Source organism: Centroberyx affinis, unplaced genomic scaffold (genome assembly GCF_046629955.1).
Source record: "Centroberyx affinis isolate AG114_WGS23_722 - 3 ecotype Tasmania unplaced genomic scaffold, CSIRO-AGI_Caff_v1 ptg003691l_1, whole genome shotgun sequence".
Classification (NCBI taxonomy): domain Eukaryota; kingdom Metazoa; phylum Chordata; class Actinopteri; order Beryciformes; family Berycidae; genus Centroberyx; species Centroberyx affinis.
The window spans coordinates 35,712-57,252 of NW_027281586.1; the positions used below are offsets into that span (position 1 = coordinate 35,712).

The following is a 21,541-nucleotide window of genomic DNA, read 5'->3' on the forward strand; positions in this document are numbered from 1 at the left end:
AAAGTGCAACTTAAATTAGTTCCAACATACACGTTGTCTGACATTCTTGTTATTGCCTATAGATATCATTGGCAAAAATAAATACATAGAAAGTTGGGGCACAATTGGGGCATAGCAGTTTGGCGCGGGAGGAGTTAATGGTGCTTAAATGATCAGAGGCACTTATAAAGGTGTACTATTCACCAATTGTTTATGCCCCAGGCATTTTGTTTAAGTTGACAATGTTGAGGGTGGTTGCAAAAAGCCAATAACATGAATTTGGGGGTGGTAGGATCAAAATACTCTCAAACTTCATCAAAAGGATTATGTCATTCATATGATTGAGGAAACTTTAATCTAAAACATGCTGTGGGTAAATTAGACGCTCCCAGCACAATAACCTTCACTGTACATGCCTTATACCGTTCAAAATAAAAAGGTACACCATATCGTCGATGCATTCCCCCGCTAAGTAAATATCTGCATAGCCACAATAGTCCAATAATCCTTTAATAATCCTCCTTCCATCCACCGGTATGTTTATTTTATAATAGCATACACTTTTTTTTGAATAGTTTACTTATATATATTTTACTGCCAAAAAGTTTCCAGCTAGCCATCGGTCTATTACTGATGGCTAGCTAGAACTGCTAAGAAGCATAGCTCTACAATGCTGCCTGCAAGATCAATTTAGATTCAAACTGTTGGGGTGGCAATGACACCCCAACAGTCAGTCAGTTAGAAAAATGAGAACTGCTTGAATAACAACAGTGGACTTAGGAAAAAAAGAGGTAACAATGCACAATGGCGACTGTTCTCCACTATTTTAACTACAGTACTTCAAGGTACAAGCCAGAGCCAAATCTCCATTGTAAAAAAAAGTAGACTAAGGAGACTATACAGATGTTTAGCTTCCAAGCAAAATTTCACTCTTGTAGAACATTTCAACTTTTTAGCACACATACTCCTATAGAAGTTTCTTGGTTCCCCTATTCAGCCCAAATGACTTGCTTTTTTTTTTTAAAACAATCAAGTAGTAATTTTGGCTGTTAGCAATTACTGATATTGACAGCAGGGGAAAAAGCTTGAATGCCGGTGATGGCAGCGGTTCCACCACCGATGTGGCATTTAATGTTAAAGTTTAACTGCTCTCAAACTCCTACAGAGGTGTGAGCGTTTAAAAGTGGGAAATGTTCTCTGAAAAGTGAAATACCCCTTTAAAACCTTACATTCTTCTTGTGTGCTTCTTAATGCTTCTCATACAGACATGCGGGTGTCCCCCCTCTCTTACCACCTCTTAAAAAACTAGTTTTACAATCTCTCTTTCCTTCTTTCTGTCTACTTGTCTTACCCCACAGCACCAGCAGTACACTGTGTATAACCAAGAACAATATTAGCATGTAATCTGCAAAGAGAATATATATTTTATATCTACTGTCAGAACACAATTCCTGCTTAGGTGAACACAATGGTGAAATGGTCAAGTTTTAGCGATAAAGCACTGAGTAGCAATGTATAACATACCATACCATACCATAGAAGTAAAGCAAGGGCTTGGTCATTGACATCATTGTATACCTCCAAACCATGCCGTACACCAGAAGTTCATAAATCAATCCCTGTGCGCACTTCTCAGGCTCCTAGAGACAACTGAGTATTTATTAAGTGTCTCATTTAGGGCCGCTGAAAGTATTTCCGGGGCCTGCAGCAAAACTTGAAACAAAACATGCCTAATTGATCATTCTGCATATGTACCCCCTCTTTGCGCCCCTTTGGACGGGACGGCTGTGCTGGTTCCCCCCCCGCCTGACAGCGGCCCTGGTCTAAGTAGCAGGAATGCTGATTTAGAATATTTTTCACTAACTATTAATATCTACTACTCTGAGACGCTTGATAAATACTTATCATTGTCCACATGATGGTGGACAGAAGAACAATGCTCCCTGCTTTGAATATATAATACATTATATACATGAAAGACATGTAGGCAGAGTTGTTCAGCAGTTTTTGAGAGTCCAACATATCTTATGAGTGCATTATGATGAAACACAACCTGTCTACATCGTTTTTGCTCTTTTTTTTTTAAACAATACACACTACAAATAAATAAATTACCAAGTTGATCAATATTGCCTCCTTATACTCAGTCCTAGGAGAGTGAGGTTTATCTGTGTGGCAACTGAAAAGAGTGTGTGGTGGAAGAGACTCTGAGGCATGTTGAACTGAACGGAGGTTGCTGAGGGTTCTATTCTGTACCTGAAGGTTGTTGGTTCTAAGTGAAGGCTCCACTAAAGTCTGAGGGCGCTCTGAGTGAAGGTTCCATTAGAATCCGACTGACGGTTCCATCAGAATGTGAGTGAAGGTTCCATTAGAAGGTGAAGGTTCCATCAGAATTGCTTGAACAATCCATGACAATCTGAGTGAAGGTTCCACCAGAATCGTACTGAATGTTCCATCAGACTTGGATTGAATATTCCATTAGAATCTGAGTGGAGGTTCCATCAGAACCGGACTGAATGTTCCATTAGATTCTGAGTGAAGGATCCATCAGAATTGGACTGAATGTTCCATAACCGCTGGATTGAATGTTCCATTAGAATCTGAGTGAAGGTTCCATCAGAACCGGATTGAATGTTCCATTAGAATCTGAGAGAAGGTTCCATCAGAATCATACTGAATGTTCCATAAGAGTTGGATTGAATGTTCCATTAGAATCTGAGTGAAGGTTCCATCAGAACCAGATTGAATGTTCCATTAGAATCTGAGAGAAGGTTCCATCAGAATCATACTGAATGTCCCATAAGAGTTGGATTGAATGTTCCATCACAATCTGAGTGGAGGTTCCATTGGAACCGGATTGAATGCTCCATTACAATCTGAGAGAAGGTTCCATTAGAATATGAGTGAAGTTTCCATTAGAACCTGAGTGAAGGTCCCACTAGAATCTGAGTGAGTTTCATGAAAGGTCCATAAGATCCTGCATGAAGGTTCCATCAGAATGTGAGTGACGGTTCCATCAGAATGTGAGTGAAGGTTCCATCAGAATGTGAGTGAAGGTTCCATTGGAATCGGTGTAGTTTATGAGTCAAGAGCCTAGCGGGTTCTGAGGGAACATTCCATCAAGACTATGGATTCTGAGAGCAAAAACTCTACTGGAAGCCATCTGAATCTGTTTTTCAAGCTGCAGCTTCATTTAGAAGCTTGCTTTGAGGAGCAGAGCGGCACTGTGCCACATTCTGTCCCCGTTTGGCTGCGTTTATATATCAAACCCTAACAGTTTGTGCTGTGACAGAGCATTCTGTTCTGTTTAGTGCTATACATTCAGCCAGGAGACCAGAGATAGACAGTATCCGAGTGTCTATAGTGTAGCATCTTTTCTCTCTTTCCCAAACCCTAATGGACAAAGCCACACCCATCGAAGTTTGCATTCTCCTCCTTTGTTATATTTTGCCCAAGTGTCCAAGTTTTCAGCCTTTTTAGACAATGAAGGTTGCATTGTATTCTCTTGTCTTGCATTGCATCCTACAGTAATGTAATGTGTGATGTTCAGTAAGACTCCGGACCATCCGAGAGTTGTGGAGTTAGTTTAGAACTGCAGTCTTACGGCATGAAGACCTGCCTGAGGCTGGACACAAAAGGCCAAAGCACATCAGCGTGGCGCAGGATAGGATGAAACTTTCTCTCGGCCCATTATCACGTTTACCCTGCCTGAGAATGGTGCTCGATTCCACGACTCCGAACAGAATTGTAAATCCAGAACAATTGTTGGAGGATGAGTAACAGAGTCAGTACTGTCCAGATCTGCTGGGCTCCGTTTGGGCCCATTGTGTGAGACTCCCATATGGTGTGATACAGCCAGACAGTGCTAGTTGAGATCAGATCTGCATTCTATGTTTTATGTTTGGTCTGAGAGAACCCAAACAGTGCACAGAGATATTAGAATCACCAAGATCCACGCAAATGTGATAATTAGAATGAAGAGTCTTCAATTTAGCACAGTTGAGTTCAGTTTAGCTCGCCGTCCTCTGCCCTTCATGCGGCACCGCTCCAGTTCAATTCAGTTTGGTTTTAGCTCTGCAATGTCAAATCTCCCCAAAGACACCGCAACCGAACTCCAGAACCACAAAAAGATGTGGATCCTCCAGTTTCGATCCGTTTCGGTCAGTAAATACTGGGTTTCCTTGTCCGTAGAAAGTGCTAAGCCGATCTAGGTCCAACAGCTAATCTGAGCGACCGTCTTCTCATCAATTAGGTCCATATTTTGTGTGTGTGTGTCTGTGTGCGCATGTGTTTGTGTGCGTGTATTCCTGTGCATGTGTGTCAGATGTTTACAGTAGGGTTGATGTTGATCATATGGACTCTCATCTCCTGGATGCTAGTGATGATTTTTTTCTGATGTCCAGCCAGGTTCACTCCTACTCTCCGCAAATCCCTGCAAAACACAAACAACAGGCTCTCATTTGTCAAGCAATCTGCTAACAAATTTGTGTGGAAGGGATATCTGATGCAAGAAATCCTGACAATACTAAACATTGGACAACAAATGTTCATTTGGCATCCATGGTTTATTTATTGAATGTGTTTTGGCTCATTGTTTTGGCATTTTTGCTCATTTTTTTTATTTCATACAGTGCATATGCAACTATTTAAAAGGAGGCTCATTGTATTTCTCGCTGTTCATCTCTTTACACTATTGATGACCATGTTCATATCATACAAATTTCAGGAAAGTAGGTTCTCTGCACATCTATATCAGGAAACAGGTGTGTAGGAGACGACTGGAAAGCCTGCAGGACATGTGAAGAGACTCCTGCACACTGTCTATACTTGCAATTTAAAACACTGAAGAATTACGTTTCAGTCCTGAGATTTGCCTGATGAGAAGTCTCAGAAACAAAACGGAATTCTCCAATAAAATGTTTTCAATTTCAAGTATAGACAGTGTGCGGGAGTCTCTTCACATATCATACAAATTTGAAAAAAAAAAATATATATTGTTGCATATTGGAAAAAAGAAGTCACGAGTATTGTTTTGTGTGTAGTTTGCTCTGCCTGAGGTAGCCTACAACAATAGAGCAATACAGCAATGTGACACAAATTTTCTGACAATTGCTCATCACACCCAGAAAACAACTGAAATTCACAAGCACCACACCGGACTATGCGGTTAATGAATCATGTACAAAGAGTTACTTGATTGAAAAAGAATACAAAGCTGCTTCATAGGATTATAATGGTAGCTTCTATGATGCTACCTGAGTTGTGCATGCTCAGTTACTATTGCACCTCTCTAGCTAATTGTTTAGAAAAAGAGACTCTACTCATTAATTAGCCAGCTGCCTCTTTCTTTATGCCTCTCAAACCTGTGAAGGGCTTTTCCTCAGAAGTGGTTCACAACATTGCAACATTGAATAAAAAGCCGCTGCTTCCTCATTTTTGCTCCGACTTACGTGCAAGATGCATCGTTTGTCAATCATCATGCTTTTAATATTGTGAAGCAACATTTCAAACTTTTTCCTCCTTGCTCACATCCCTTTTCAAAACAAAATTAAGCAAACTTTGTATGGTACAAAAAAATGGCCTTACACAGTGTGTGTGCATCGGTGGGCACATGTACTGTATGTGTACTTGCACTTGTGTATGAGTGTTTATATACTGTATGTGTACTTGCACTTGTGTATGAGTGTTTATATACTGTATGTGTACTTGTACTTGTGTATGTACTGTGTATGTGTATGCACAGGGCCTTACTCTGAAGTCATCTGAGCCACCGTCTCCAGCGAGGAGTAACCCCCCTCCATGAAGAGCTCAGTGTAACGACCCATCTTGATGGAGTCCAGCCACTCCCCTACGCTCTGGGTCAGAGTGGTACTTTCCGTTTCTACACTGGCATGCTCCACTAACAGGTTGGAAACCCTGGGAGACAGAAAGAGAGAGAGGGAGAGAGAGAGAGAGAGCAGAAAGGGAGAGAGAGAGAGAGAGAGAGAGAGAGAGAGAGAGAGAGAGAGAGAAAGAGAGGCAAAGGGAGGTGATGGGAGAGAGAGAGAGAGAGAAAGGGGGGTGATGGGGAGAGAGAAAGGGAGGTAATGGCGAGAGAGCAAGGGGGGTGATGGGGAGAGAGAGAAAGAGAGGTGATGGGAAAAAGAGAGAAAGGGAGGTGATGGGGAGAGAGAGAGAAAGGGAGGTGATGGGAGAGAGAAATGGAGGCAATAGGGAGAGAAAGGAGGGTGATGGGGAGAGAGAGGAAGGGAGGTGATGGGGAGAGAGAGAAAGGGAGGTGATGGAGAGAGGGAAAGGGAGGTGATGGGGAGAGAGAGAAAGGAGGGTGATGTGGAGAGAGAGAGAGAGAGAGAGAGAGAGAGAGCAGAATGGGAGAGAGAGTCAGAGGGAGAGGGAGAGAGAAAGAGAGGGGGCAGAAAGGGAGAGAGAGTCAGAGGGAGAGAGAGAAAGACAAAGATAGTGAGACAGAGAGAGACAGAAAGACAAAATGAAAATACAGTAAGAAAAAGAGAGAAATAATAATCAGAGGAACAGAGATAGATGATGACAGACAAAAAGAGACAGAGTCAAAGAGAGAGGCAAAATGAGAGAGATTGAAGGAGAGAAATGGAAAAGTTGAGAGGGAGACAGAGAGGCAATGAGAGACAGAGAGAAAGGCAAAGAGACAGAGTGATAGAGATACACAGAGCGAGAAAGAGAGAGAGAGAAAGACAGTAATGAAATAACAGCAGAACAGAATATATTTTTTCAGAAGTTCTCCATGGTTGTCTGGATGTCCTCTAAGTAGATTAAAGTCTCTTATCAGCAGCAGCCCAGTCTCACATCGTCGTCCTTCATGCTACGGGTGGAACGGCCCGTTCGATCAACTACAGACTGAAGTTTAGTGGCCCAGCTGAAGCTAATTATGCGCTATCACGTAAAACTCACACGCTGTCCACTCGCCCTTTATTATTCAGCTCACTCGTCACACCAGCAAATAGCCTTCTTCATGCTATCAAACAGAAATGTTCATGCTAGCCGATGGTATTCTCCACACTATCGCTAAAACAGGAGTGCCATGTGGAACATGGACTGGCCTTGTCGGAGTCCCTCTCATCTGACTAACTGTCATATGTTATTACATGGGCTGTTAGATATGGAATTGATTTATTAAGTTGTGTGTCTCTGTGTATGCATGTACTATGTGTGTGTGTGTGTGTGTGTGTGTATGACAGCGGACGAGAGAAAAAGAGAAAGAGACGAGAGAAAAAAATTAAGATTTCATGCTATTATTTCATTACTTCTGCAAAGAGAACGAGGTAATGAGGGTGGCTGACAGAATGTCTGCTTTAGAGCACTTGTAGCTATTTCACACCATTACACACTAACCACAGGGCGCATGGCGCTGTGAATGGATACACCAGAAAACAATCAATATCAACCTTACTTCTCTTCATTTCAATGAGGCAGAACACGTGCCAGCCATCGAAAATTGAACCTCGGACACAACGCAACCGCAACGTGAGCAGTTTGGAGCCGACGGCTGTAGTGGAGCAGGGCCGTAATGCAATGCAAATACAAACTGGGAAAATACTGACTGAATGTGCAAATGTTAAGATAATTAGAGGATATTGCACTTACTATAATTCACACAAATGCACAATTATGCAAAAAAATCGAGCGACTGCTGCCCAAGACTTCCAGGGAGATGATATTTACATTTTCTTTTCAATGATGAATCTACTTGGCTTAGCTTGCAACATTGGCTTTAATTCACATAAGATTGAAGAGATCAATTAAAACACTGTAAACATTCTGAAAAAAATCGATAAATAAATACCTGAGCTTCATCATTCAATGTTGCTAACATATAGAGGATCCCATTTGTTAAAGTGTTATAATTTTGTCCACAGAGAACTTAAGTTATATACGATCCTTTAAAGCACAATATTTTATTATTTACAATCTGTCATTTTGTACAAGTAGGCATCACTATAAACAATATTTGAAAAAAGCGGAGATCTCATTTTGAAATAAAATACAACTGATACATCGGTTGGCCGATTTATGGGGCTGATGTTGGCCTTTTATTAAAAATCAGTTCAAATCAATTCCACCTCTAATATGACGAATATGATGTAGTTTGTTTGATTACATGTTTACTGTAGTCAATCAATGATCAATACTACACCGGTTGTCTATGGGAAGACCTTAATCTGAATTGATTTAACATAAGTATGCATGAATCTGTTATGATTATTATGATTATAGTTTCAGAGGTTTTTCCACCTTGGGAAGAAAAAAATTCTGGGGCAAACATTGAATCCTTCCATTTTTTTGGCAGTAAAATTGTCAAACTATCAAATAAAGATAAAGATATTGATTATCAGTACAAAAATATTGGCTGTTGGCAGCTTCAATCCAAAAAATTCAGTATTGGCACTGGCATTCAAAAAACAATATTTTTCAATTCTGGAAGTGGATTTTCTTCAAAATACAAAATATGAAAAAACCTTGGCATGAGACGGTTGTCATGCATATCTAACATGTTACCGTTTATATTTCAATGCGGCTGAATTCAAAATGGACTGTCCGTTGTTTTCAGTATGAATTCCCACCTGTGCGAGGAGTTGACCAGTTTCTTTAGTGAGCTGGGGTTGCGGATGAGTTTGTCCAGCAGACAGACAATCTCATCAAACTTGGGCCGGCTGCTGCGCTCTCTCTGCCAGCAGTCCATCATGAGGTGGTACAGCGCCTCGGGGCAGTCCATAGGACCTGGCAACCGATAGCTCTCCTCCACCGCCTTTATTACCTATAGACAGACATGTGGAGACAGAGAGAGGGAAGGAGGGAGGCAGAGAGAGGTTAGTAACGAGAGCGATAAGGTGGTACAGCGCCTCAGGGCAGTCCATAGGACCTGGCAACCCATGACTCTCCTCTACTGACTTTAGAAACTATATATGTTCAAGTAGAGACAGAGGGAGGGATAGGGGGGGAAAGAGAGTGAGAGAGAAAGAGGGGGAGAGAGAGAGAGATGTTCGTAAAATAAAGACATGAGGTGGTGAAATGCTGCAAAGAGAGAGCAAGAAACAGAGAGAGAGAGAGAGAGAGATAGTGAGACAGACAGACAGAAAGACAAAATGAAAATACAGTAAGAAAGAGAGAGAAATAAGAAATAATCAGAGGAACAGAGAGAGATGATGACAGACAAAAAGAGAAAGAGAGAGGGAAAACAAGTCAAAGAGAGAGGCAAAATGAGAGAGATTGAAGGAGAGAAATGGAAAAGTTAAGAGGGAGACAGAAAGGCAATGAGAGACAGAGAGAAGGGCAAAGACATAGACAGAGATACACAGAGCGAGAAAGAGAGAGAAAGAGAAAGACAGTAATGAAATAACAGCAGAACAGAATAGAGAGAGAGGAGGGTTCAAGAACACAGACAAATATACAGCATCGACAAAGTCAGAAGAAGAAAACAATGAAGCATCTCCAGTTCATGGAGAGGGCACAACCTGTTTGACACCTGAGCAGGCAACTATACTCTTCCACAGCAGGACCAGGCAAGCGGTCAAAACCACGGGTGAATTTTGAAGCCAATAAGGAAGTGTGGGCAGCAGCAGTTCCTCTAACATCCACTAGAGGCTCCAAAAATACTCTAAAACCGCCCAACTCCATGAATCAATGGACCACAACCCAACTAAATCTTTCCCACAAGAGGTTTTGGTCTCAGTAGCTAATTTCACTTCTTCTAATGTGATTTTCAAAATAATTGTGTCATTAACAGGTTATAATGGACATAAAAAAGTGTTGTTTTCCTAGTGATTGACAGGTCGCTTGTCCAGTGATTGACAGATCACTGTTTACTGGCCAATATCAGGTGGAGCTGCCCAGACTCCACCCTCTTGCCTCTCTTTGGCTGCTCCGGCTCAAAAAAATGTCAACATGGCGGCGACCGTAAACACAACCTCCAGGCTTCAAAACGGCCCTTCAGAAGCCAATGGGTGACATCACACTCACTACATCCATCTGTTGTTACAGTCTATGAACCACACTCTTCTACAGCAGGACCAGGACACACTCAAACTGGCAACACCACGGTCCTGCTGAAGTGCCGTTGAGCAAGATGCTGAATCCCTACACCAGCACCAGGGGGCGCTATCCTGTAGCCAAACCCTGCAACTCAAGTGAAAAGAGAATTTCTCTGCGGGGATCAACTAAGCATCACGTCATGAAAGCGCTATTTGTTTATTCGATATGCTGCATAACCCGGTTAATCATTTCCGCAGGTAACAAGATGCAAGGCAGAATCACAGAGATGTTTTTTCTGGGGGGGAGGAATTGAGTAAGATGAATATTAAATAAACCCTGGCTAGCTCCGTCAGGCCCTGCAGTGGAAAGCAGGCTTGAGTTTTCAGCCTAGTTCTGCCAGTGCAAGACACTGCAGGGAATTGATTTGTTGAGTTCATGACAGCCTTTACTCGTGTCAAATTCACACAAAAGACAGACGTGATAGGACTCCAAAACACACACACACACATGCATGCATGAAAGCCGCGCACGCACACACACACACACACACCAAATTATAAGAGAGCGGCACAGCATCAAATCATTGCTGCGTGTTGAGTGGGAGAAGAACTACACAGAGTTGACTGGCAGGGAGGAAAGATCAGAGAGCGAGAGAGAGAGAGAGAGAGAGAGAGAGAGAGAGAGAGAGAGAGAGAGAGAGAGAGAGAGGTGAGAAAGAAAATGGAGAAATAGAGAGATTGCAGGGTGAAAGGAAGAGAGAAGGAACTAAGAAAGGGAGAGATGGAGAGAGCTGAAAAACAGAAGGAGAGAGAGCTGAGAGAGAAAGAGAGAGAGAGCCAGAGAGAGAGCGAGAGAGAGCCAGAGAGAGAGAGAGAGAGAGAGAGGGGGGGGAGAGAGACTGCACTCTTTTTTTTTTCCTCCGCAGATCAGAGAAAATCCTGCATAACGCTTTCAATTAAACATCAAACGTCTTCTCCTCTCCTTCCCCTCTCCTCTCATCCCCCTCTCCTCTCCTCCCCCTCTCTAGACTTCTGTAAGACAGACAGCCTAATAACCAGAGGAAGGAGGGAGGGGTCTGAGGCGAGGGATGAAGAGGTCACTGGAGGGCTGTGCGTGTGCGCGAGAGAGGGAGAGAGAGAGAGAGAGAGAGAGAGAGAGAGAGAGAGAGAGAGAGAGAGAGTGTGTGTGTGTGGGGGGGAAAGGGGTGCATGTGTGTGGTGTCTCACCGAATCAAACGCTACATTCTCTCACTTCACCATGTGACACAGTTGCTGTATTTCCATGGAAGTGACCTGTGTGCTGCCCTATAGGTGCCACCCTCTCCTTCTCTTTTCATTACCCCCTCTGTCTCTCTTTCTCTCTCTCTCTCTCTCTCTCTCTCTCTTTCTTCTTTATCGTCTCTCTGACATACCAAATTCAAAACCATACCCACATATTTTGAAAACCTTCCAACACACGAAAAACTCCAATACATCCTAGGAGAAAAAAACAGGTGTGTGCTAGCCTGGTTCCAGACTCCTCCACTCTTCAGATTTTGTTGAGCGATTTCAGATAGTCTGGTGTTGCTCTAGTCAACGGCTTGTTCTCGCTCTGAGAAACAATCGAGCCAATCAGAGCCTTTGTGGGCGGGACTATAAAGTTTGAACCGTTACGTACAACGATTTTTCACTGGCGTTTCAGGAGAATAATATTTTTGAAATCACCCCCTTAACCATCATATTGTTTTTGTAAAGACCGACATTCTTGGTGAAGTTAGTAAGTACGCCCAGAATCAGTGTGACTGAAGTAACGTCAGAGCGGCCGGATACATCAGTCACTAGTGATTGGCTCAGATATGTCAGTCACTAGTAGAGCTGCAACGATTGATCAATTAATCGATTAGTTGTCAACTATTAAATTAATCGCCAACTATTTTGATAATCGATTAATCGGTTTGAGTAATTTTTTAAGAAAAATAAGTCAAAATTCTCTGATTCCAGCTTCTTAAATGTGAATATTTTCTGGTTTCTTTACTCCTCTATGACAGTAAACTGAATATCTTTGGGTTGTGGACAAAACAAGACATTTGAGGACGTCATCTTGGGCTTTGGGAAACACTGATCCACATTTTTCACCATTTTCTGACATTTTATAGACCAAACAACTAATCGATTAATCGAGAAAATAATCGACAGATTAATCGACAATGAAAATAATCGTTAGTTGCAGCCCTAGTCACTAATTGGCTCAGATACGTCAGTCACTAGTGATCGGTTCGGGGAAAATCACCCCCCCCACACACAGAAAACGACTAACTAGGTGGCAATCTTAGGCCGAATAATGGAGTGGAAACAAAATGGCCATTCAGTCTGAATATCAGGCCAGTGGAGTGTGCCAAATATCTCTGTCTTTCCATTTCGGATTTTGTTGACAGACAGAATATTTAAAAATCAACATGGTTAACGTTGTGACACACCAACACCACAACAAAGCAAAATAAATCTTTGCATTTAGTTCACAGAGGATCTAAAAAAATGCGTGGCATTGATGGGGAATCTATATAAGTGAGGGGCGAGTGTGTTTCCCTGTCACGTTTTTCTGCTTAGCCCTGCAGCTCCATGTGCATTCACCTGTTTCAGGTCTTTTGCTTACACTCTCCTTTCTTCCCACCTCTCTCTGTATTCCCATTAAAACCATTCATTATCCACACTTATAGTATTCTATTAATAGATCCCAGCAATGATTTAATAGATCCCCACACCCTGAACACACACCTCCCCATTTCAACCCCCTTTCTGCCTCTGGCAAGTGAAATGCTATATATATACAGTATATTCATCTACACATCTTTCTTTCTCTATATAATAATAATAACAACCTTTATTTGTATAGCACCGTTCATACACAACATGCAGCTCAAAGTGCTTTACATCAATAGAAGGCAGATAAAAGACAGATAAAAAGATAAAATTCATATAAAAGAACAAGCAAAATGCACTGCATTAAAATAATAAAATCAAGTAAAATAGAAAGATATTTTTACCCCCTTAAAGGAAACACAGAAACAAGTGGCCTTACTTCTTGGTATTGAGTAGTCACTCTCACATTGGTGACACTGTCAACCAGTATACAATTAAGTGTGCCTTACCTCTTCAAAGATAATCACAACTTAAAGGACCTATGTGTACCTGTGTGTATTAAAAGACATATGTCTATCTACAGGAGTCAGTTCTGCAGGAACAACACACTTGCCTTAATGTCAACTTCCCCCCTCTACCAAGGGACTCAAATCTTCAAAATATTTCTCCTGCAATCCTACGATCATTTTGCAGGCATTTGTGAAGGCTCGACTGACAAAAAACTCTCTGATTTTAGGTTGATAACCTAAGTCTACAATATTTTATACAGGATATGTTGCAGTGCAGTTTATTTTTTATTTGTGATGAGCAATATAATAGCCAATCAATTTCTCCATGATGTTGCAGTTTCATAATAATAGTAATAATAAGGATTTTTCTTAACATTGTTACAAACGGCATCTTCAGAAACTCAACTTTGTGTTCATTTTAAAATGGACGTTTTGAGATTCCAGTGACTGATTGATTTTTTATGAATTTTACATTAATGAAAGGGGTGCTCATTAAGTCTAGAAAAAAGATAGTTCATGCTAAAGGTTGAAACAAATATATTTCATTTGCATGTTAATTTGATTGGTAAAAAGAAAGGTGAACTATGTACCTGTTCACTGAGCTAGATGTGGTGATAGCGCCAGACCTGTTGTTGGAAGTTTCTGTTTAAACTCAAGTAGCTGCAAAAGATAAGTAAGATCAGCATCGACTAGAAATGGTCAACAAATTGAGTTGGTATCTACTTTTAAATACTTAGGGTTTTTAATTGATGACCACTTGTCTTTTAAGGTGCATATCCAGTATGCTACAAAAAAGCTGAAGCTTTTACTAGGATTTTACTTTTAGAAACAAGTCTTGCTTTTCTTTTTGTGTGAAACGGAAATCGGTGGAGTCTACCTTTCTACCTATTATTGATTATGGTGATGTGTTGTACATGAATGCCTCTGCTCACGGTCTCCACATGCTGGATAGCGTGTATCATGGGGCTCTGAGATTCATTACAAACTGTGGATCTCTTACTCACCATTGTTTATTATACTCAAAAGTAAATTGGCCTACTTTATGGGCACGCCGCCTCAGTCATTGGTATGTTTTGATTTACAAAGCCATTCTTGGCAAAATTCCTACTTACTTATCGTTTCTTTTAAACTTGAAATATGGAAATTACAATCTCCGTTCTCAGGACATTCTGCGATTTGCTGTTCCCAAAGTCCGAACTGAACTGAGAAAGAAAGCTTTAGGTTTTCTGCACCTACTGCATGGAACAATCTACAGTCTGATCTTCAACTTCAAAACTTAGTAACCCTGAATGATTTTAAAGCTATGGTGAAATATATTGAAACCAGGTTGTCTGTGTGCAAATGTTCTATCTGATCATTTTAATGTTACTCAAATCGATGTATTTTCTATGTAATTTTTTTGTTGAAACTCTGTGTTGCTGCTATTCTTGGCCAAGTCTCCCTTGTAAAAGAGATTGATCTCAATGGGACAAACCTGGTTAAATAAAAGCGAAATTAACAAAAAAAAAAAAAGCCACAGACAAGTTGGGCTAGTGGCACGTCTTCTATTTTTCTTCACAAGCAAACAAGATGTAATGTGTCATATTTGATTCAGTAAAGAGAAACAGTGTGACATTCAGTCCCGAGTTCAAGTCTCGTCAAATTTGAAAGTAGTTAATCTACATGGGGAGAAGAAAAAAATCTACTTCAAATGGGTTAACAAAGGGTGGCAGGACGGTGTAATGGTTAGTGAGGTCAGCTAGTGAGCTCAGGTTCGATCCCCATGTGTCCGGACCTGCTGAAGTATCCTCCAGCAAAATATTTAACCCCTAATTTCTTCAGGGGTGCTGCTCCACCCTGCTGACCTTGCACCCAAGCCAGAGGGTAAAAAAAAAATCATTTCCATCTCGGGGGATGAATATATCAAAACAAGACAAATTAAGCTTGACATAAAACATGTGTACACACAAGGATACACACTTTGATTCCCATTACAAATGTCACGTCAAACTTACGTCTTGATTTGACATTTCCCAGTAGGGCCTCTCTCCGTATGACATCACTTCCCACATGACGATGCCGTAGCTCCACACGTCGCTGGCCGAGGTGAACTTCCTGTACGCTATCGCCTCCGGAGCCGTCCAGCGAATAGGAATCTTCCCGCCCTGCGACCACAGAAAACACATTCATCAAACAAGGTAGGGGATGGAGTTACAGTCTTATCTTATTTTTACTATTATTAACAAGTGGGTTTTATTCTCCATCTTATTTTACATGAATTATGGCATTCTATCCCTGTTTTTATGCTCATTCTATGTCTAAGTGAAGATGCATTCTATGAATTCTATTCTCATCTTTATCTTATTTTCACTATTATTATCAAGTTTTATGTAAAGCACCTGGTGCATGTCTTTGTTGTAAAGCACTTTGAGCTGCATTTCTTGCATGAAAGGTGCTATACAAATAAAGTTTATTATTATTATTATTATTATTATTATTATTATTATTATTCTGCATCACAAGTACCTCAGTGGACCTCAAAGAAACTAGACTTGGGACATGGGACCTCTGTAACATCTATCACTTCTACTCCTCTGTTACTTTTACTCTTCAGTAAGCACTTTGTAAAGATGCTTGATTAGATTTGATTTTAAGACTTTTTTTTCTCTTTCTTTTTTTTCCCCCTTTATCATTTTATGTTTATTTAATTGTGTTTTAATTATGTACTTTCGTAAGTTTCGTAAGCACTTTGTTTTGTAATGTGTGTTTGCCTTCTGTGCAGTTTTTAATGTTTTTATTTTGTTATTTTCTGCTTTTCTGTTTCTAACTTTTTTAATGTTTTCATTGTACAGCACCTTGTAACTCTGGTTTCGAAAGGCGCTTCATAAATAAAGTTTACTTACTTACTTCATGCCTTATTTATTGCGTTGTGATACTATTTACTATTTTGTTTTGTGGTACTATTGTTTTACTATCTTTTCATTTTATATACTGTGAAGCACTCAGATGTTTGTTAAGACAGTTGGGTGTGTCACAGGTCCTATCGCTGTAAACAAACATCCACATCACCACGCATGCATAGATGATCTTTGTGGTGTATAGGTGCAGCTGCATCCATTTATAAATGCTCAGTTTCTTTTCATTCCCTCACATAATGTCTGAGTGGGCCTCCACAAACCAAGAATAGACCCTAATTGAAGCAATTCTGCTACGTGCGATCTAACCTGCAATTTACGCCACTGCACTGCTCATTTTATATGTAGCGGCTGCATACACAGATCAATGCAGTCTCGAAAGCACCTTCCTGATAGCGAGTTGCACTCCCTTTCACTCCCTTTCACACAATCCACATGTCAACTGTCTCAAATTAAATTCCCTCTTTTAATTTGTCTCTTCATCTTCATCTAACATCGCTGCTTCGCGGCAAACTTGGCAAAAGATAGAAAAAAAAAAGTTCACAGGCCGACTGCTGAGTTCCAGAGGAAGATGTGTTGTCGGCTGACGTCGTGTACAGAAATTAACTCGATATAGTATTGATGAACACAGCAGGATGTCTCGGGGTCTGATTAATTTGGAGGGTGTGAATTATGTTATTCTCGCCGAAAGAGAGAGAGTGAGAGAGAGAGAGAGAGAGAGAGAGAGAGAGAGAGAGGTGAGTGACAGGATATTTGGTGCTAAGGCAGCAGGACTCAGTGCTAATTGACTGTTGTGGAGACTGAGCTGAGTACTAATTGGCCCTCCTCCTGTAGGAAGAAGCCTGTCTCTAGCTGACAGGACTCCACTCAGCCTGGGACTCACAGCTCAATTTAAAGCCTGCTGTGTCTGTGTGTGTGTGTGTGTGTGTGTGTGTGTGTGTGTGTGTGTGTGTGTGTGTGTAGTGCGTGAGCATATGTGTCTATTTGTGCATGGTGTGTATATATGTATGTGTATTTGGCTTGTGTGAAATTCTGTGTTGTGTAAGAGTTTTCTACTTAACCCAAAGTTGGATATACCACATTCACCACAGACACAGACACAAGCACGTGCGCGTGCACACACACACACACACACACACACACACACGGCACAGATTACATATAGATATTGGGCATTATGTCCATCATCTCCCCAGTTAAACACACTATCCTCTACACATAGACACAACACACATACACTATGTCCTTCTCACCTCTCAGTCTCTCTCTCCCTCTCTCTCTCTCTCCCATCACCTCCCATTATCTCTCTTTCTCCATCACCTCCCTTTCTCTCTCCCCATCACCCCCCTTTCTCTCCCCCCATCACCCCCTTTGCCTCTCTCTCTCTCTCTTTCTTAGTTCCTTCTCTCTTCCTTTCACCCTGCAATATCTCTATTTCTCCATTTTCTTTCTCACCTCTCTCTATATCTCTCTCTCTCTCTCTCTCTCTCTCTCTCTCTCTCTCTCTCACACACACACACACACACACACCACACACACACACACACACACACAGACAGTCTTACCCGTGTGGTGTATGCAGCCTCAGGGTCGTCCTCCAGGACTCGGGACAGGCCAAAATCAGAGACTTTACACACCAGGTTGCTATTGACCAGGATGTTACGAGCTGCTAGGTCACGGTGGACGTAGCCCATGTCAGACAGGTACCTGCGTTCACCAACACACAGGAGCCAGTTACACAACCCGCTGTACCAAAATCCAGGTGAAACCAGTTAGTTGTTAAACAGTTGAGCCCTGCATTCAGATGCCAATCAACTTAAGAACAAGTATAAAATGATTTGACATGTTCGTTAATACTTTATCAAGCGCTCAAGCTAGGGTTGGGCGATAGGACGAATATATCGGCTATCGGCGATTGGCTGAGTCCATCGCTGGTTGATTTTTTGGGCAATTTTTGTCATTTTATTTTGCTAATTTAATGGTAAATAATTAACCTGTAAAGCGCAATTCAAAGCGTGCGCGAATAGGAACTGGCAGTTGGAGTTGGGCCTTATTTTGCACGTTCTTGTTGCACTGATTTCCGACGATTCTTTCACAAAACAGGGCAGTGAGTGACTAAATGACAATTAAGCCGTCTTTAGTGGTTGCTGTCCAATCGATTGGTGCTGAAAAGCAACGTCAATTCATAAATCGTATTTGAGAACTAGACCAAAAGCGTCCTTCATCTGACGCCATCAAACTCTTTTTAGCCAATATAGCCAATGTTGGACAGCTGTTCAGCCTGTCTTTACAGCTTATTGCTCGTTTGCAAAGACAGCAAATTACTTCATTTAGGTCCTTCGGCTTGCCAGTTTCGTCTGGTTTAAAACCAAAATAATCCCAAATAGGGGATTTTTTATTCTTTTTGGCAACAAGCTCTTCCATGATTGTTCGCTGAAGATGGTGTGTTGGGAGTATATCGCGAATATATCGGCAATCGCCGGTTGATGGGCTGACGGTGGCCGGTTGGAAAAATTTAAACATATTGCCCAACCCTAGTTCAAGCTTTCTTTCAAAGGCTTTTGTTCCAGCTACAGTTTCATGAAAAAGTGATTAATTAGTGTGTTTCTCACTCTGTGTACGTATGTGTCTGCATGAAGATATGATATTTTAGTTGTGGCATTTTATTTTGTTTTATGGTACTTAATGGTATTTTATTGCTTCTACCTTATGTCTTACTTTGGGTTCCATGTGTACATGACTGTGTGCATATGCATGTGTGTGTACCTCATGCCAGATGCGATGCCACGCAGCATACCAACCAGCTGGATTACAGTAAACTGACCATCATTTTTCTACAGAGAGGAAAGGAAAAAAACAGAAAAGAAGTTGTTGTCATCCATTTGTTTTGGCTTTCCTAGTTTATTAGTGGAGAGTGACAGGAACGATGGGGGAGAGAGAACATGAAGTTTGGCAAAGGTCTCAAGTCGGATCAAATCCACAACGCTTTGTTGCCTTGATATTTCAGCATCTTTGGTACCAAGGCAGAAAATGTAAAATCTATGATCAGCAACATTTTCTTCTTCTAAGGTCCATGATGATAGTTCAGGAGGAAAGAGTCCCATATCCTATTGATCCAATCTCCCCACAGCGGTGCTCCTCCACTGCACACAACTCTTGAAAATCTACCCATTCCCATCACAGAAAAAAATGGACACATACAGTTTCCAACCGTCCAATCCTGGCTCTCCCTGTTTGGTATATCAACTATGCACCTCTCCAGCTCATGTCATTCCTCCCTTGCATCCTCCACTGCACTTGTCTCTTTTAATTGTTCAACTTCCTCCCATTTGTGCTCTTCAGTGGATCCACAGCTGGACATTTTTGCCATGAATTTGGGAGTTCAAAACCAGGATTACGGACTCTTCGAGTCCGATTAGCAACTTGAGACACGAGAATGGAGTTGGAGTTGAGAGATGACGTCTCATATGCAGACATCTGTTTATAGAGATTAGCCAAAATGTCGTCTGGACCTAAAACACCTACAAAAAGTATCAATGTAGACGTCGTCTCTCAACTCCAACTCCATTCTCGCATCTCAAGTTGCTAATCGGACTGTAAACAATGACCGGCGCATGGAAGAGGAAGTCTTGGCCTGGATGTCCGCTGGCTACACCGGAAACCCCGAAATATTAGCCGTCGCCCCAAAGTCTAATCGTCGTCAGACCGATAGACGATGGGTTCCGAGATTGCAAATCCGCTAATCCTAAATATTAATAATTGGGTGGTTTGCAATAACTGCGCAAAATGCTAAGGGAGCAAAGCGTTCTATTGGCCTAGTAGGAGGGTATATCTGTTAGGGTATATCTATTCTCTACCTTAGCACTCTAGTCAGGAGGCGGCACTTTGAAAGAGCCGACAGATCTGAATTCTCTGAATTCACAGCACTGGGCCCATAATAACCAAACATCAAAATCACAACACTTGTACAAATGACCTTTTTTGGTGCGTATATCTACCAAGATACTAATGCAAAGATAAGTACTCAGGCTGACTGCTTAGATCCAAAGGAAAACATGTTGTCAACTCATGTGCGCAGACATTAACACTGACACAGTATTGATGAACACAGCATACTATATTAAGGTCTGGTTATTTGGGGTGTGTGATTTTTTAGTCTCACAGCTCTGTCACAGCACCTCTGCTCTCTCCCTCCTACCTGCAGACCCTTCCGCTGCGGCTCCTCTTCATTTTGTCCTCATAGTAGCTCTCACTGCTAGTCAGGTCTCCGCCTCTGCCCCATCCAACCCAACTGTAAACCATCCAACCCCTACCTGATCTTCTCTTCAAGTCTCCATAGGCATACTGCTAAAATCTCTCGTGAGCCTCCCTCTCCTTCTCAACCTCAGTTTTCATCACCGCCACAGCTACCTTTTCCCCATCCATAACACCTTAGGCTGAACCTCCCACTTCTAAGTGAAATGAGAGGTTAAGCCCATTATGAACCTTCCTTCTAGTCCATCGTCCATAGCTGCAATAGCTAATGCAGCGGCCAATCCAGCTGACGTTACCCCCGTTTTTTTCTCATGGCTGTGTTGGCCTCAGTTCTCCAGCCATCCATGGAATTATTTCCCCGGGTTTCCCATGCTGCTCCTCCTGCTGCTGGTCCCCCAGGTCCTCTTCCTCCTTCCCCCATTCAGGATCACGCAGCACGGCCACGTCAGTAGTTTCTGCTGACCACAGCCCATCCCGCATCTCCTCCTTCCTCCTGTCTTTTGTCTCGCAGCCTCCTCCTATTCCCGCCGGTCTGGGTGAGAAAATCCTGTCAGGTGAGGACTTTGATCTTTCCCTTCTGCCTTCTTCACTCCTCCTGAACGCTCCAAACGCCACCGTTCACATTCTCAGCTTTCCTGAATTTCCATAACTGCTTTTCTGAAATATACCGTCGTCATCTGTTCCATCCTCCCTCACTGCTGTACTGAATCATATCACTAGATTTCTCTCCATTAGCCATCTGCTACAGGGGTTCTCCTTTTTTCATGCAGCATTTAGCCTTGTCCGCCAACTGCATCTTGCCATTGTAACAGGTGGTTTGCCAGACTGCCTCTTCCCTTAAAATCCAACTTACAGGGTACTACATCTTGCGGTCCTCTCAATCCAGCTCTCTTGTCCTCCTCTTGCATCCCTCTTTAACATAACATATAACATATTTGGTGAACACTTTTTCATCCAAAGACAGTACAGTACCATGAGTGGACACGGACACTATTCACTATCATCAAATTCTGCAAATACAAAATGTTCAGTTTGGTTCAGGCCACCAATTTACATTTATATTTTACACTCACTTCCACATAATTTCACTACCTTTTACAATCATGCTCTGTCCATCACAAGCCACTCCATACCATACCAACATGCCAAGCTCAGTTAAACCATGACTTGTCACTGGCTTAAGAAATAGATCCACCAGTGCTTATGAGACCAGGATTCATGCAAATATGGTGCATGCCCACAAGCTACAAGCGTAGCTAAAACTGATCACTCTAATCTATGT

The 21,541-nt window shown here is 41.8% G+C and overlaps 1 protein-coding gene across 1 annotated transcript in view; it reads right to left on the reverse strand.

Moving 5' to 3' along the window:
- Positions 1 to 4,299: 4,299 nt before the first annotated feature.
- LOC139661995 (ephrin type-A receptor 5-like) overlaps positions 4,300 to 21,541 on the reverse strand; it is a gene marked incomplete at its 5' end in the record, with an annotated part of 52,730 nt that continues 35,488 nt past the window's right edge. The window contains 6 exons of the mRNA XM_071540596.1: positions 4,300 to 4,411; positions 5,731 to 5,895; positions 8,577 to 8,770; positions 15,106 to 15,255; positions 17,571 to 17,712; positions 18,772 to 18,839. Coding sequence (XP_071396697.1) covers positions 4,300 to 4,411; positions 5,731 to 5,895; positions 8,577 to 8,770; positions 15,106 to 15,255; positions 17,571 to 17,712; positions 18,772 to 18,839 — 831 coding nt within the window. The remainder of the gene's footprint in view (positions 4,412 to 5,730; positions 5,896 to 8,576; positions 8,771 to 15,105; positions 15,256 to 17,570; positions 17,713 to 18,771; positions 18,840 to 21,541) is intronic.